The following is a 15567-nucleotide window of genomic DNA, read 5'->3' as shown; positions in this document are numbered from 1 at the left end:
TTAGAATGGGTCCTATCCTTTAACCAATGGAGAAACCAAGGCACAGAGAGTCGGCCAGTTTGTGAACAGAATTAGTATACAAAGAGCCAGTTTTCCTATGAAGGAACTCATGTCCAGAAACAGGAAGCATCTTACCTGGGATCACACAGCAAGTTTGTGACAGGAGTGACTCCCCTACCACCGGCCCACCCCTCCCACTCCACCCCTTGAGGAATGACTGGGATGATCACCCCAGTAGGGGTGTGGCCTCGCCTCTGCTGTTTGAAAACAACTCTTTTCAGCACACCTAGCAGCCAGAAAAGCACTAAATCATGACTTCATCTGATCCTAACAGGACTGAACCCATTTTATAGATGGGAAACTGAGGCCCACAGAGGGCAGCTGACTCTCCCAGCTGGTGGGGCCCATCTGCCTGACACCACAGCCTGGTCTCTCATGCTGTCCCTGACCCAGGCTCCCAGGAGGTGAGGGGCAGCTCTGTGGCCCTCAGGAACCTCAGGATAAAGCCCTGCCTGAGGAAGTGCATCCCAGAAGGCCTGGGGAGGCAGCAATAGCCAGGTCCCTTGGAACCACCTCCACATGGGAAGGCCCCTGAGCAATGCTCTGGTCCCCATCTGGCCAGTTTATGGATGGAAAATCCCAAGCTGGACAGAACCCAGGCCTCTGACTCCCAGTCCAGGGCCTTTGCACCATACTGGGAGTCTGGGGCAGACAAGCAGGCCCCACTCAGGCTGGTCAGACACACACAAGGCAGCTCTGTGGCATTCAGAGAGCATGTTTATTTACAAAGCACTTTACAAACATCAGCTTATGCCTCCCCACAGCCCCCTGCGAGGTAGGTCAGTAGTCATATCTACAGTTTATAGATGGGGAAATTGAGGCACAGAATGGGGTGTGGCCTGCCCCATTTAAAAGAGATCTTCCCACCCACCCATCGAAAAATAACAAAATAAAGAAGTATTAATCCTCCATCCCAAAATACACGTTCCTCTGAATTCTAGGGGTTGCCAGCACCACTGATCTAGCAATTCCCTATCCACACTGGGCAGCCTAATCAGGAGCCACAGGGACCTCAACCCCAAGGGCTATCATTCAACTTTGCAGATTATCACTGGCCCAGGCTGAGCAGGACCTGCCAGTGAGACCTCAAAGTTGCAGGATGTGAGGGCTGAGGTGACTGCATTCTGTAGACATTGTGTCAGGCAAGGGAGGGATGGGCAGAGCCTGGTCCAAGGAGGCTCAGAGCACACATCAGTGAAGCAGAAGTGGGAGAGATCATAGCAAAATAGCCCCAGGGGTGGCAGGGGGTCAGCAGGGTGGAGGACAGGGCGTAGTTACCCCTGGGGACGACCAGTCTGATGTGTCCACTGACAAATCACGGCAGAGCCCAATCCCCCCAAAGGCTGGGCCAGACGGATCTCTAGATGCCAAGCTCCAGTGCACTCTCCGCCCATGTCCGGAGGGAGCCACTCTTGGTAGAAACCTTGGCCTGGCACACGCTCTGCAAGGCCTCACTCCTCTCTGCCAAAGGCTGGGACAGAGTCAAAGGGCTTGGGCATTGGTCCTCCAGAGTGGCAGTTCTGAGCCCCTGTTACCCTGCCAGGCAGTGCCAGGCCTCCCAGCACAGGGCTGCAGGACCCCATGGAGGTAGCCTGGGCTGCAGTCTTGCTTAACTCCTCCTTGGCCTACAGGCAGCCCCGGCACACGGTGAGAGGCCCTGCCCACGCGGAAGGGGCATCAGGGCGGTCAGTGCCCACTCCAGCGCTCTCCCTGTGGGAGCCGTGGTGGAGCAGAGTTGGGGCGCAGGTCTTCCTCATCAGTCCAGGACGGTAGGCCTGGCCCTGAGTGCACAGTGGGTGTCCCAGGCCAGAGGCCCCTGCTATCTTGACTCCAGCCCCTCCAGGTACTCCAGGGCCACATCATAGCAAAAGTGGTATTGATCCTGGGGAGAGGGAGAGAAAGAATCACCAACCTGGTCCCTCTCTAGTACTGGGGATGGGGAGTGGGGAGAGAGAGGGCATGAGCCACTGCCCTCTCTGGGGATAAGTGGGAAACAGGGATAACTGTTCTGACACCACAGGATCAGAAACCAAAGCCCAATTGTGGGGGCAGGTATGAGAGACTGGGTGCTGAGGGCATGGTCCTGGAAGTTGGAAATGGCTGGGCACGGGGACACGGCCCCTCACCAGGGTCTCCACCATATTGGGCTTGTAGTTCCTAAGCGTTTTGGCAGCAAAGAATACGTCCACCAGGCTGTGGCAGCGAATCATCTCCAGAACCGTGGCGCAGGCGCAGAAGGTGCCGCTGCGGCCGCCCCCGTTTCTAAATGAGATACAAAAGATTTGGGGCGGGGCTCAGAAGGGGCCAGGGGGTGCCTGGGGCCCAAAACCAAAGGTGAATGACAGGGCCGGGAACCAAAAGAAAGGAGGGTCAGGGTCAGGACGCCCAGAGGTGAGGGGCGGGGCCGGGGCTCGGGGCGGGGCCGGGGGCGGGGCCAGGGAGCTCAGATGAAGGGGTCAGGGAGCCCGGCAGGTTGACTGGGCGGAGTCAGACACGGACGCGCATTCAAAGCCTGTAGGCCTCTAGGAAGATGGAGCCTCCAGGAGAAAGTCAGCAGATTCTGAGAAAGGAGGCTACACACGCTCTAAGAGAAAGACACTGAGGGCGGCGGAGCAGCAAGCAAAACCCGGAGAGCAGGATGGAAAATGAACACTGAGGACATCAGTCACCCTCTTGTCCCCACCCTACCCCACCCCTGACCCCAGACACACATGGAGACCTTCCCACGCCCTGCCGCCTCCCTCTTCTGTTCCCTGTGACTTTGGGGAGTGGCCCCTCTTGGGGCATAGGCTCTCAAACTCAGCAGCCTATCCTTGCACCCAGTATGCTCAGGCCAGCACAGAGAAGGGTCAGTGCTGAAAGCATGAAAAAGGAAGGGGTCGGGGGTTAAAGGAGTGACTGCACCCAGACAGGAGTAAATAAATGAACTTATTAATGGGGACATGTGAATGAATGAATGTATGAATGGAAAAAGTTGCACACATGCATGAACAAAGACTGGAATTCTGCTGGCTTTCAAAGTCTAGCACGATTTCATGGGGTAAACAATTCTGATAGGACCCTTCTCATGAAACGGGCAAAGTCAAACATCACACAGAGGTTACTAGGCAGTTGTTCAGCTTTGAGTCTACGCCCTGCAAACTGGGCAACTCCAGGGAAGACAGGGCCAGCCTTGCCTGGATGGGCAGAGTCCAGGCCACGGCCATCTGGGAGCCCAGGGGTTTTGGTGCCAGCCTTGAGGCCCTCTCAGACTGGGCCTCTGCTCCAGGCCCCATGGCTCCCCGACCTCTCCTCCCACCCCACAGCAGGGCCAGCACTCACAGGCAGTGCACGACAGTGCGCCCATCCCCACTCTCCGCTTGCCACTTGTCCACCTCGGCCAGCAGGTGCAGGAAGGCCTTCTTGGAGTCAGGCGTGTCACGGTAAGCAGACCAGCGCAGGAACTGGAAGTGCCGCACCAGTAGGTGCCCCTCCTGTAGCTGGGGATGCAGCCAGCCAGCCAGGGGACATGAGCCCAGGGGTTACAAGGCCCCCTGGTGACCTCAAAAGGGCCATGATAGGCCACACCAGCCACCACTCAGGTTCTCACCCCAGGGCTCCCAGAACACTCACCCGAGAGATGTTCTGCACCCGGAAGACACGGGCCACCAAGTCTTCATCCGCTGAACCAGACACGAACTCTACCTCCATAAGGCCATACTGCTGCCGGCCCGGCTCTGGCCAGTACTGCAGGCATGGCTGGGAGCATGCACAGGCAGTGGAGGGCTGAGCAGAGCTGGATGAGGTTCATACCAACCCCCGGGTCTCCCCAACTCGCTCTGGGGACCCCATGCACCCTGGGTCACCCACCCACTCAAGACTCCCTTCAGAGGCCCCCCTACTCTTCACCAGTCACCCGTCAAACTGCAGTACACACCTGCCCTAACACTCAGGCCAGCAGAGACAAACCCTGTGTAGTCAGTGCACTACTCCCTGCCACGCCTATCCAACTGTAACACACTCATATGCATTCACACACACACCTACATGAGGCTACGTTTTTCCAGGGATAGGCCTCCTGGCTAGGACATCCAGAGCCCCAGTTTCTAGTCTCAGCTCTGCCTGGAGCCCAGACCAGCCTTTTCCTTTCCCTGGGCCACAGTTTCCCCATCTGCGAAATGGCCCCCAAGCTCCTCCTAGATGCTTGGTGTTTCATCTGCTTTCCTTTCTGACCATGTCCCAGGAGGCAGGGATATTACCTTCCTTTTTCACCTAGGGTACTGGCAACTCCTTGCCTTCAGGCCTTTGCACATGCTGCCCTCCCTCCGTAGATAACTCATTGCCCACTTCTCCATCTAGTTAATGCTACCATCCTACACAGCTCAGCTCAGACACTAGCTGCCACAGGACACCCTTCTGCAGCCCTGTGCCAGCTCCATGATAGCCCTCTCCCTCTGTGCTTTCACTGTTGGTTTTTGTACTTCCCAAGGGCCTATAAGATCTGGTAGGGGCTGTGTGTTCTCCCTGACTCCCCACTTCCCACTGCCTGGCCTGGCGGGAGTGGACAGTGGGAAAAGATGGTTGAATGAATGAACAAATGTGTACCCAGTGAATGATGTCCTGTGAGCCTCTGTCTGGGTTCCTCCCCTCTACCTCAGCAAGGGTGGGTTCCTGCCACACAGGCGTCCCTCCAGATTCTAGCCCAGGGGCTAGAGCCGTTGCCCTGAAGTCCTAGGTCATTTATACCAAGTGCCTGACTCATAAAAAGCCCAGTTAACATGTCTTCTCTAGCATATAAGGGGCTGGCTGTCATGCTCATTTTATAGCAAATTCTCCTGTCCTCCTGGAACAGGGAGCTGGGGAAGACTACAAGGCTCAGAGATCCAAGGGATATGGTCATGTGGGGCTGCAAGGCTGAACATCTGCACTTCCTGGGAGCTCCAGCTTTGGGAGCCCCAAAAGGAAATGGGGGCAATACTTCTGGCTGTCTCCAGGCTGATGTCACTGAACCAGCATCTGGACCAACCTCAGAAGTGATTGTCACCCTCATCATCTTCATCCCTGCCATGTACTGAGTGCCTACTATGTGTTAGGCATGGCACAGTGCTAAGCATCCTACATACATCTCACGTGGTACTGACAATGACTTTATGAGAACAGGTGCTGCGATGGTCCCCATTTTACAGAAAGGAAACTGAGGCCCAAAGCAGTAGGTTAACTTGCCCTAGATCAAACAGAAAAAGATTGGAAATTTACTCTGCCTCAAAGGCCCCCATGATGGGCAGTTTACTCCAGAGGTTCTGTAAGGAGTCAGCCCAGGGTAGGGGGCACAGCCCACCTTTGTGACCTTAGAGAAGTCACTGCACCTCTCTGGGTCTTAGTTTTCTCACCTGAAACCCATAAGTGCAAAGCAGAGTCCCTGGCATACAGAGGTGCTCAGTAAAGAGTAGCTATTTTTCTCCAGTCTGGCAGCACATTTTACAGATGAGAAAACCAAGGCTCTGGAAGGGGATGTGACCCGACTAAGGCCACTCAATAAATAGGTGGCAGAGCTGGGATCCAACCCTGGACTCTTGGGACGTGCGCATGAACATGCTGAGGGCCTGGGTAGCAGGCAGCCAGCCTTCCTGGCCAGCAGGAGCCTCACCCAGGCAGTGTTGGACTGGTGCAGCTGGTTGAGCATGACAACGGAGGTGCACCCGTAATCGTAGACCAGCCGCCAGAAGTCCGCTGTGGTGCTATGCAGTGGGTGCAAGGTCACGATGAAGGCTGCACTCCGCGTGTAGCTCTGCAGGGAAACCAGGGCTCAGCAGGACGGGTTCTCCAGCCCTGGCATGGCCTGAGCCCCTGCCACAGGCTGTCCTCCTGCCCTACCCACCCTGAGCTGGACAGCTCTGCCCCACAGGGCCAGGCTGCCTCCGGTGGCCCATTTCAGAGGTTGTGAGGCACACTGAGGCCTGAGTAGACAGGGTGAGCCCCCAGGCCTCTAGTGTCCAAGCCCATGGCCCCTGGGAACTAAATAGCAAAAGCTTCCCAAATGTGTGATGATGGGAACTTGGACATGGTAGGCAGAGGCTGGCCAAGCTTGCTCCCTGCCTCAGGGCCTCTGCATCTGCTATTCCCATCACCTGGAACAAATTTCCAAATATTTACATAAATAGTTCTGTCCCTCACTTGTTTCTGGTCTTTGCTTAACTATCACCTCCTCAAAGAGGACCCTCTTACCATCTCATCAAAAATAGCCACACACCTCCAAAACCCACATAAAATACTTCTGGCTGGTTGTTTTTTGTAGAAATTACTAGCGTCTGACATTTCCTTGTATGTTTGTTTATTGACTGACCCAATCCATCCCCCAAATTCAAGGTTCAGGAAAGCAGATTTCGGGGTAAAGCCTGTGCCCCACACATTGTAGGAGTTCAATAAATATGTTTGGATAAATAAACCTCTGAGTCCCTTCCAACGTGATGGATGAAGGCTCTGAGACCCCAACCCAGGGTCCCAGGCCTGTGGCAAGCACTGACTCCGCTCCCCACTCCCCACCTCATGCTGCCAGGTGGACTGGCACCCAGCCTTCCCCTCCCCACCCCCCAACCCCTGCCCAGTGCTTGCTGCCCAAGTCTCCCCCTGGTGCCCAGCCTTGCCCCACCCATCCATGCCCCCTCCCTCTCCTGCTGCTCTTCTCATATAACCCCCTCCCCAGGACCTTCTGAAGGCTCACTGGGTGGCAGCTCCTCAAGGCCAGGCCCATCCAGACTCCAAATCTCAGGCCTGGGTGGCCAATGGTCTCCCCCTGGTGCCCAGCCTTGCCCCACCCATCCATGCCCCCTCCCTCTCCTGCTGCTCTTCTCAGATAACCCCCTCCCCAGGACCTTCTGAAGGCTCACTGGGTGGCAGCTCCTCAAGGCCAGGCCCATCCAGACTCCAAATCTCAGGCCTGGGTGGCCAATGGGGCTCCTTGCAGACCGGACCACCCCAGACCCCAGCTGGCCCCAAAACATGCCCACTGCAATCCAAGAATCGGGGCCTCCTGGCTCCTGGGCTTCCGGCTGCATGGCTGGGATCCAGTGTTTAACAGGGGCCCAAGCTTCTGCACCTGACAGGCCCTTTCCCACCCGGGGACAAGGATCCCCTGCATGACCCTCCCCAGCTCACAGACTCTCACAGCTCAGACAGCCTCCTCTCCAGCTCCCACCCATGTGCACATGGGTGCACTGAAGCCAAAGAGTGGGCTGGGAGGGACGTCACAGACTCCTAGTTCCCATCCAAAACCCTCCAGCACCCAAGCCTCCTCTGCAGGACCCTGTGCCCTCAGCAGGGCCATGCCCACCTACACTCACACACATTCCTCCAAGCTGAGTGACAGTGACTGTGGACCCCTCTCCCATCGCTCCCTTCATTGGCCGGGGCTGCTCCCCTCCTTGCCTTCAGCTCTCACCAGGAAGCCTCAGGGGAGCAAGCATGGGACTCCTCCCTCTTTAGAGAAACCCACTATGCCCTGTCCTGCCCTGCCAAGGGGTTTTTGGCCAGGAGTCAGGCTGAGTAAGGCCCATCTCCCTCATCCCTGCCTTGGGGGAGCCGCCCCTCCCATATCTCCTTCCCATGTTGGGGGCTGTCCAGTGGCGACACACCTGGCCTCGGCCCACCTTTCATTCCCCCTTCCCATGGGTAGTTCGGGACGAGAACCGAGCTGACTCATCGTGGCCCTTCCTCCCTTTGCAGGCCGGCCTGTCCTCAGAAGTTGTGCATTCTAACTGCTCCTGCTCCCTGCCGCACGGAAAGGCCTGTCCCTGGTGGGGAGGCAGTGGCCTGTCCTTGCACAGCTGTATCCAGAAGGACAAGTCTGCCTGACTGAGGGACAATGGAGTAGCCAGTTCACTTAACCACATATGTAAAGTCACATTCTCCAGTTTTTTCAGTTTTTTTTTTTGAAAGGCAACATTTTGATCTCTACCTTTTTTAAAGGTAACATATTTGATCCTGTACCCACCTCTCAACTGATTCCAATTTAGCAGAGAAATAGGGGTGCTACTCACAGCCTCTCCCCATCAGACAGCAGCATCTTGGAGCTATTCATTGGGCGCTGAAGTCCCTGTTCTGTTTGCAATACCAATAAATGAGGTGGAGACCCCAGGATGGGAAAGAGAAGGGGGGCTTCTCAACGACTCCTGAGCTCTCGGACCACAGCCAGGGTAGGGCCAGGGAACAAGCCACCATCTCACCCTGGGTTCAGGGGCAGGCTCCAGCTCACTCACCCCAGGAGAAAGTCCCCTGGCTCCGGACATTAGGTTGCGTGTCCCACCTTCACTCTGGGCCACTCTAGCCACAGCCCATGCGCCACGCATCCTATCCTGGAGCCAGCTCTGCCTGAACCTCACCATCCAGATGCCCACTCAGGCCAAAGGTTAACACACCTGAAGGGGTGCCCTGGCTTGAATACGCTGCATGGAAAACCACCGAGGGCAGGAGGGTCACCCCATGGGCCTGGTCCCCAGAATGGGCAAATGGTCCCCCAACCAGAGCCCTTGGCTCAACACCTTGGCTCATGGACCTTCCCAGAGGCTGCTGGGTGAGGGAGTCGCAGAGCCCACCCACGCCCCAAGCCCTCACGTCAGTCAGGGCGGCATTGATGTAGTTGTTGGGGTCCCCGTCAGTGGAGATGAGGAAGGGCAGGCAGCGGTCAGGCGGCAGGACGTCCATGCTGCGGTTCTTGTCTCGGTTCCGTGGCAGCAGGGCAACGCTGCACTCCTCCACATCCAGGGGTGGCGTGACCGAGTTTAGGGTCTATGAGGAATGGGAAGAGGAGTGGGCTGACATCCCGTGTCTGCTGGGCCTCCTCACAGCCCGACGAAGGAAGGAGACTGGGCTACTAACCCCATTTTATGGATGGAGAAACTGAGGTTCAGAGAGAAGTTGGAGAGGGCAGGGACCCAGGCTCCCTGTCTCCAGATCATGCAAGGCCTGGACAGAACTTTGGAGACTGGAGGCCGCCTCCTCACTCCCCATGTAACCTGACACAAGCTACTAGACCTCTCAGCCGCATTCTTCCTCAACTGTAAAATGGGATAATAATATGCCTACTTCAAGGGGCTGTTGGGAGGATAAAGTGAGGTAATGCGGTGCACTGAGCACTGAGCCTGGAATATGCAGGGCTCCACACACAGAAGGTGCAGTGGGGATCATACTAGTTTATTAGGTGCTTTCAGAGAGAGCACCCTGAAAACCCCCATTCTTCCTCACAGCGGGCTCCATGGACCTGGCAGAGGCAGTCACCTTCCTTGGTCATGGCCCTGCACAAACAGGACCCAGTCCGGCACAGCTGGCCCCACAGCAAGCCAGTGACTCGGGGTAATTTCCTCCACATTCTTGCCTCTTGCCTTCATGCTTCCTGCAGCCTGAGTCAGGGGTCTCAGTTTCTTTCTTTTGTCCTTAGAGATCCCTAACAGGGAACCCCAGTCTCTTATGATCCCCAGAGCCCAACACCCTTCTCCAGGAATCGCAGGCATTTCCTGTGACATCACTCTGTGCCAGCTCTAGAGTGCCAGGTACCCAGCAGGTGCCATCTGACTGAAGCCTCACAGGAACCTGGGGTGGAGAGGACACGTGGGGTCTCTGCCGGCCACAGACCACTCCCAAACTTCTCTAGAACCAGCCTTCCCCCATCTCAGTCATGTGACATGATGAGACTGGCCCCACCCCCAGAGCTAGGCCTGGGCCAATCAGTGTGCTCAATCATTCTGGCCCCAGTGCCCCACTCAGGGATGGACACATGAGAATCTGGTCTAGGACTTTTGTTGGGGCTGTTGGGAGCCCTAAGTGTCTTTTTCCAGTCCCCTGACAGTAGAGCTGTCATGAGCCTGGCACTGCTGGAGGCTAGGATGTGGGTCTGAGAATGAAACCCAAAACAGAGGAGCACAGAACCTTCAACAGAGACTAAGTCCTGGCACCATCATTTGAGCTGCTGGATCCAGCCATAACTGAAGCCATACCATCTTCAGACATTTGAAGTTACAAGAGCTATTGGGCTGGATTTTTGTCACTTACAACCAAAGGAATCCTGATGAATACAAATCTACAAGGGTGACCTTAACAGTCTTTTTATTTCTGCATAAGAAAACTGAAGCTTGGAGAGGTAATGTGAGTGTACAATGCTAGTCACAGTTCTTAACTGGGTAAGCCAGGATTTGAACCCAGGTTTATCTAACTTCAAAGCCTGGGCTCTCAGCCACTTGGATGCACCACTTCGTCTAGTATCTCTAAGCCCTTCCTAGTAGCCAGACTCTGTCCCTGCTGCTTGGCCCTCAGTGACTCTTCCAGCACTCAGGAATTACCAACACACACACACACACACACACACACACACACACACACACACACACACTCACACCTACATACCCATGCACACACACACTCATGCCCCACCTGGAACTCTTCCCGCAGCTGGGAGGAATTACTCTGCGGATCAATGCGGATCATCTCCTTATAAGTGGCCTTAAACTCGCTGACAGGGATGGTGGTCTCCCCACACAGGCAGGCCTCCAGGATTGCATCGTGGATGAAGACATACTGCTCCTGGAACAGAAAGTAAGAATATAAGGAAACAGCAGGCAACCAGAAACTAGAGATTTGGGGGTTGGGGGAACAAGCTCAAGGCTGAGGCAGGGGTGCTGGAATCCAACCACATGGTACTACAGGTTGGACCAACCCTACTTGAAACAATCCCCATGTTTGACTCATATTTCATCCCTACAATAACCCTGTGAGAGGCTCTGAAGGTAAGGGGGCCACCAAGGGTCACGCTTCTAGTGATGATACAAATCCAGGTATGTCTTACTGCAAAACCTGTGACCTTGGCCTCATGCTGTTTGACCTCATCCACCTGAACACAGTGGAGCTGAGTTTGGAAAGACCCTAGGAGGTTAGTAGACCAAGTCCGGGGATGAGAAAGAACAAGGGGAAATCCTGGGCAAGGAAGAGCCTAAGGACATCCTTCCGACACACTCCACCAGCTCTGGGCTCCTCCAGGAGGGACCCACATCCTGGAGTAGGCAGCAGGGAGAGGGCTGTCCCCGACCTCAGTCTGGATCATGTTGACGCGCCGGGAGCAGAGGGTCTTCACGCAGTTGTAAATGTCCACAACGCCCTCACATTCCGCCATGTCCAGCATCACATCCAGAACGATATAGCAACCTGTGCGGCCAGTGCCCGCGCTGGGGAGAAAGCAGCCCCAAGCCAGGTCAGAGCCTTGGGGCGGGAGCTCCAGACCAAGGAGAGGAGATGAGGGGTCCTGGGGCACCTGGCCATGTCTACACCACACAAGGGATGGAGGACACAGAGAGACTCCCCCACCCTGGGTCGGGGAGCCAGGGAGAAGGTGCTAGAAGAGTTCTGGTGAAACATGGCAGAGGACCGAGCCAGGGACAGGCCTTGAGAAGGAAAGGAGAGTAGGGAGAATGCAGAATGAAATTTAGCAACTTAGACTGGGGAGAGGGACAAAGGTGTTAATCAGAGCTTAATCCAAAAATGTTCTTGCCTCCTGGATTATCTCCTGTACATGCCTCAAAGCCCCACACACTCATACCTACTCATATACCAGTGGAGCCTCTCTAACCCTTCCTGCAGATGTCATTCTTTAAAGCTCCCAGAGAAATTTGGGCAGGCTTCTATTAAAACACCCTTCCTGCTATGTGATCATTGTGTGGCTGTCTCCCTAACCCAACCTGGACCTCATGAGAGCTGGGCTCTGTCCCATCCATCTGTGGGATCCTCATGGTCTGCACCAGGTTGAGCAGAGCTGAGGAGCAGGGAGAAGAGGGCAAAGATGAAACCAAGATTTCAAGCTTAAAAACGGTGGTGTCCAAGTGTTGGTGAGAACATACACCAATTGGGTCCCCCACACACTGGTACTGGGGACTTAAATTAGTACTGTCACTTTGGAAAACTGTTTAGCAGTATCTACTAAGGCCAAACGTTTGCACAGGCAGCAGTTCCACTCTTACATACACAGCCCATAGAAATGCCTGTGTATATCGGCCAAGAGACATGCAATAGATAATCCTTAGCAGCATTATTCATAATAACAGCTCAAATCTGGAAACAGCCCCATACCTATCAACAGCACAATGGATAAACACATGTGGTTTATTCACCCAGTGGAATATGATACAATGTGGATGAATCTTATGAACATAGACTGAGGGGAAAAAGTCAGACACCAAAGAACAAGTGCCGTATGATTGATCCACTTGTACAAAATACAAAATCACACAAAACGAATCTACAGTTTGGAAGTCAGGATAGTGACTGCTCTGGGAGTGGAGGGCGGGTACGGATAGGGGATCAGGGGGGTTCTGGGTGCTGTGAGTGTTCTGTTTCTTGACATGAGTGGTGCTGGTTGTTTCTCAGGTTTGGTTCGATTGGTGAAAACTCATAAAGATAACACTTAACTATTTGTGTACTTCGCTTTAAGTGTATTATATACAAATGGAGTTGTATTTTTAAAAGACAGTGTCTCAAAAAGGCCTAAAGAAATCAAAGAGAAATGTTTTGGGGGTGGAAGGGCAGGGAGAGGAATGAGTCTGCCAAGTGGCATTTGGGGAGCTGGTAAGAATCCAAGTAGAGGAGCCAGAACAGGTGAAGAAGCCAAGGGCTTGCGGGCCATGGGACTCACTGAAGCCACAGGGTTAGAGGTTAAGCTCTCCAATGGGAGAGCTGGGGCAAGAACAGGACAGAGCACTGGGCCCCACTGAAAAGGCAAAAGGGAGATGTGCAGGACAGGAGGCAAAGCAGAGAGAGGAAGGGCAGCTGGGGTCACAGGCACCAACCAGGCCAGGAGCTGGGACAGGAAGGAGTAGAGGTCAAGGGCTGCAGAGCTCGTGAAGGCCTAAGGGTGAGGAAAGTCCTCTGGGCTTGGGGAAGAGAAAGCCCTCCCAGCACTGGGCCACACTTAGCACACAGGTGTGCTGTGCATGCTTGCCGAACGGAAACAAACGAACGTGAACCTGCCTGGTGCCTCACCAACCCCTGACCCCCTACACACCTCCAGCACCATCTCGGCATCTAGGCCAAGGGCCTCCATGTGTCAAGGGCAGCACATGAGAGTTCCAACCTCAGAACCATAGCTCTGAGGGCAAAGGGCCCTTGGGGTCATTCTCTCCTGTCCTCTGTGTCTCTAAGCAGGAGGAGCTCAGGCCCAGGCTCCTTTGGGGACCTTGAACCAACCCCACGCCCAGTCCCTCTCTGGGATCCCCCATGCCCCACCTGCAGTGGATGACAATGGGCCCAGCATCAGGTGGGGTGGAGGCCTTCACACGCCGGATGAAGGCCAGCAGCCCTGTGGCATGGTAGGGGACGCCATGCTCTGGCCACGCTGTGAAGTGGAACTGGCGGACCTCGTGCCGGGCAGAGTAGCCTCTCTGGAGAGACAACAGTAATGACAGTCAGAGTCACTGCTGGCATCTATTAGACACTTGCTGTGTGCCAGACACTGTGGTGAGCATCCGACCACAGGATCTCAATTAATCCTGGGTGTTAACGACTTACCGTACAGACAGGAAAACCAGGGGTCAGAGGAGAAACCACTTGCCCATGGTTAGACAAAACACATACTAGGCAGGAGATGGACTGGGGTCTGCCTGGGGCTTAAAACTGTGCTATTAATCAACCATCTCTGCCACCAGGTGGCTGTGTAACCCCAGAGATCATTTTGACACTGGTCTTAGACTAAAGGCGGAAAACTGTCTTTCCTTTGAAGATTTTAGAGGATCAAAGGAGATCACAGACAGGAGGACTTGGCTAATCACTGGCCATGTGGCCTCTCATGAGCGACATAACTACTCAACCTCACTTTCCTAATCTGTAAAATGGGGCTAACAGTAAACGCCTAGCCCCAAAGAGCTTTCCAGGGCTTAAACAGTATGTGCAATGAGCTTAGCACAGTGTCCAGCAGAGAGCAGGACCAACACTGGGCAGGTACTGCCATTCTCTTCAATGTCCGACTTCCTCACGGAGTCGCCAGCCAAGGCATTAGCTTCCAGCCCCCACAGTGCTCTGGGCGGTTACCAAGCAGCTGCCTTGCTGGGGAGGCAGCAGTGCCATCCTCACCCCTCCTGTCCCTCAGCTGCACAGTTGGGGAAGTAGACTGTGCCCCACCTCCTCAGGCAGCCCTGGAGGGACCCGATGACGGTACTCACCCGCTCCAGGGCAAAGGTGCGCACGACATACTCAGCTAGAGTCTCGGTCTTCACCAGTGTGATCTTGATGTCCCCGTACATGTCCGAGTCCTCTGGCCAGTACCGCGAGCATTTTACCTGGAGGCCCCACAGGGCAGGCTCAGTGGGCTCTTCACTGCCCCCTTGGCCCGCCACGTCCCCTTGGCCCCTTCGCCCTACTCACCCTGCCCACCTCCACCAGCTTGGTGATCATGACAATGCTGGAGCAGTGCTCCTGCCACACCATGCGCCAGAAGTCGTAGACCATCTCGGGCTTCGGCCCTGGGGTCACAGAGGGCGTCTGTCCCTGAGGCAAGATCTCCACCCAGGGCCAGCACACCCACTGCCCAATGAGGGCTCTGTGCTCACCCACACACACCCCCAACAGCCAGCTCATGCCTGGAGGGCCCTGGATGTGGGCAGCACCAGGGAGGGCCTGACTGCAGCCCCCACAACAACCTGACTAGAGGGCCAGACGCTTGGTCCATGGGCCAAGTCTCCAGGAGAGATGGACAAATGGACAGTTGGGGGAAAAAGACACAACCAGAAGGACCCATGCAGCCCAATTCAAGCTCAACCAAGAGGCACAATTCACGCCTCAGAGGACTGAGCACAACTACCTCTTTTGCATGCATCACTTGGGAGACAGACAGATGGACTAGGAGCTACAGACAGACTGAGCACACCAGGGAGACATAAAGGGGAACAGACACTGATGGTTGGTTTCCAGGTGACCCAGCCAGAGAGCGGGACTCAGCCAGACAGAGAGAGAAAAGAGGCAGGCAGGGAGGCAGCAGACGGGCAGGGAAGGCAGAAAGGTGGCAGAGGGCATTCAGCACACGGGGCATAAGGGGCACATGGGCAGAGGTGCCAGGTACCTTGAGTGGCTATGAAGTGGTTTGACCTGTGGTAACCCTGAAACAGGAGAAGAGGACATACTGAGACTCTAGGGAGCAGCCCCTCACTCCCTCTGACCCCCTGTGCCCTCCGCTCCCAGCAGTAGCACATACCCCCCTCCCTAGGACCTCCTAACCAGGGTGACCCTGTCCTCCCAGGGAAGAGCAGCTGGGACACTACTGTTCCATCCTTGCTGCGTGACCCCAAGGACACAGCTCCTTTATGGGCCTAGGGGGTCTACTCATCCATAAATCGGGGGTAATTATCCAGTCAGCTTACAACTCGGCTGCTGTTTGGAGACAAATAGAGTCCAGGGTGCCTATATCGCTCCCGAAGCCCCGGAGGTCTTGATCAACCCCAGGCCCCAGGCTGGGTCTTACCAGCTATCTCAGCCCCACTCAAACTAACCACAAGGGGCAGT

General features: G+C 55.2%; 1 protein-coding gene across 9 annotated transcripts in view; it reads right to left on the bottom strand.

Moving 5' to 3' along the window:
* Positions 1-757: 757 nt before the first annotated feature.
* PTPRU (protein tyrosine phosphatase receptor type U) overlaps positions 758-15567 on the bottom strand; it is an 80045-nt gene continuing 65235 nt past the window's right edge. For all 9 annotated transcript variants that reach the window (XM_036915040.2, XM_057499915.1, XM_036915041.2 and 6 more), the window contains 12 exons: positions 15128-15164; positions 14434-14531; positions 14232-14348; positions 13300-13454; positions 11114-11249; positions 10462-10611; positions 8650-8823; positions 5687-5827; positions 3673-3798; positions 3382-3539; positions 2187-2322; positions 758-1942 (listed from right to left, as the gene is read on the bottom strand). In XM_036915040.2, coding sequence (XP_036770935.2) covers positions 1880-1942; positions 2187-2322; positions 3382-3539; positions 3673-3798; positions 5687-5827; positions 8650-8823; positions 10462-10611; positions 11114-11249; positions 13300-13454; positions 14232-14348; positions 14434-14531; positions 15128-15164 — 1491 coding nt within the window. In that variant the 3' untranslated portion in view covers positions 758-1879. The remainder of the gene's footprint in view (positions 1943-2186; positions 2323-3381; positions 3540-3672; positions 3799-5686; positions 5828-8649; positions 8824-10461; positions 10612-11113; positions 11250-13299; positions 13455-14231; positions 14349-14433; positions 14532-15127; positions 15165-15567) is intronic.

This window comes from Manis pentadactyla, chromosome 4 (genome assembly GCF_030020395.1).
Source record: "Manis pentadactyla isolate mManPen7 chromosome 4, mManPen7.hap1, whole genome shotgun sequence".
Lineage (NCBI taxonomy): Eukaryota > Metazoa > Chordata > Mammalia > Pholidota > Manidae > Manis > Manis pentadactyla.
This window is presented reverse-complemented; position numbering and strand designations above follow the sequence as displayed.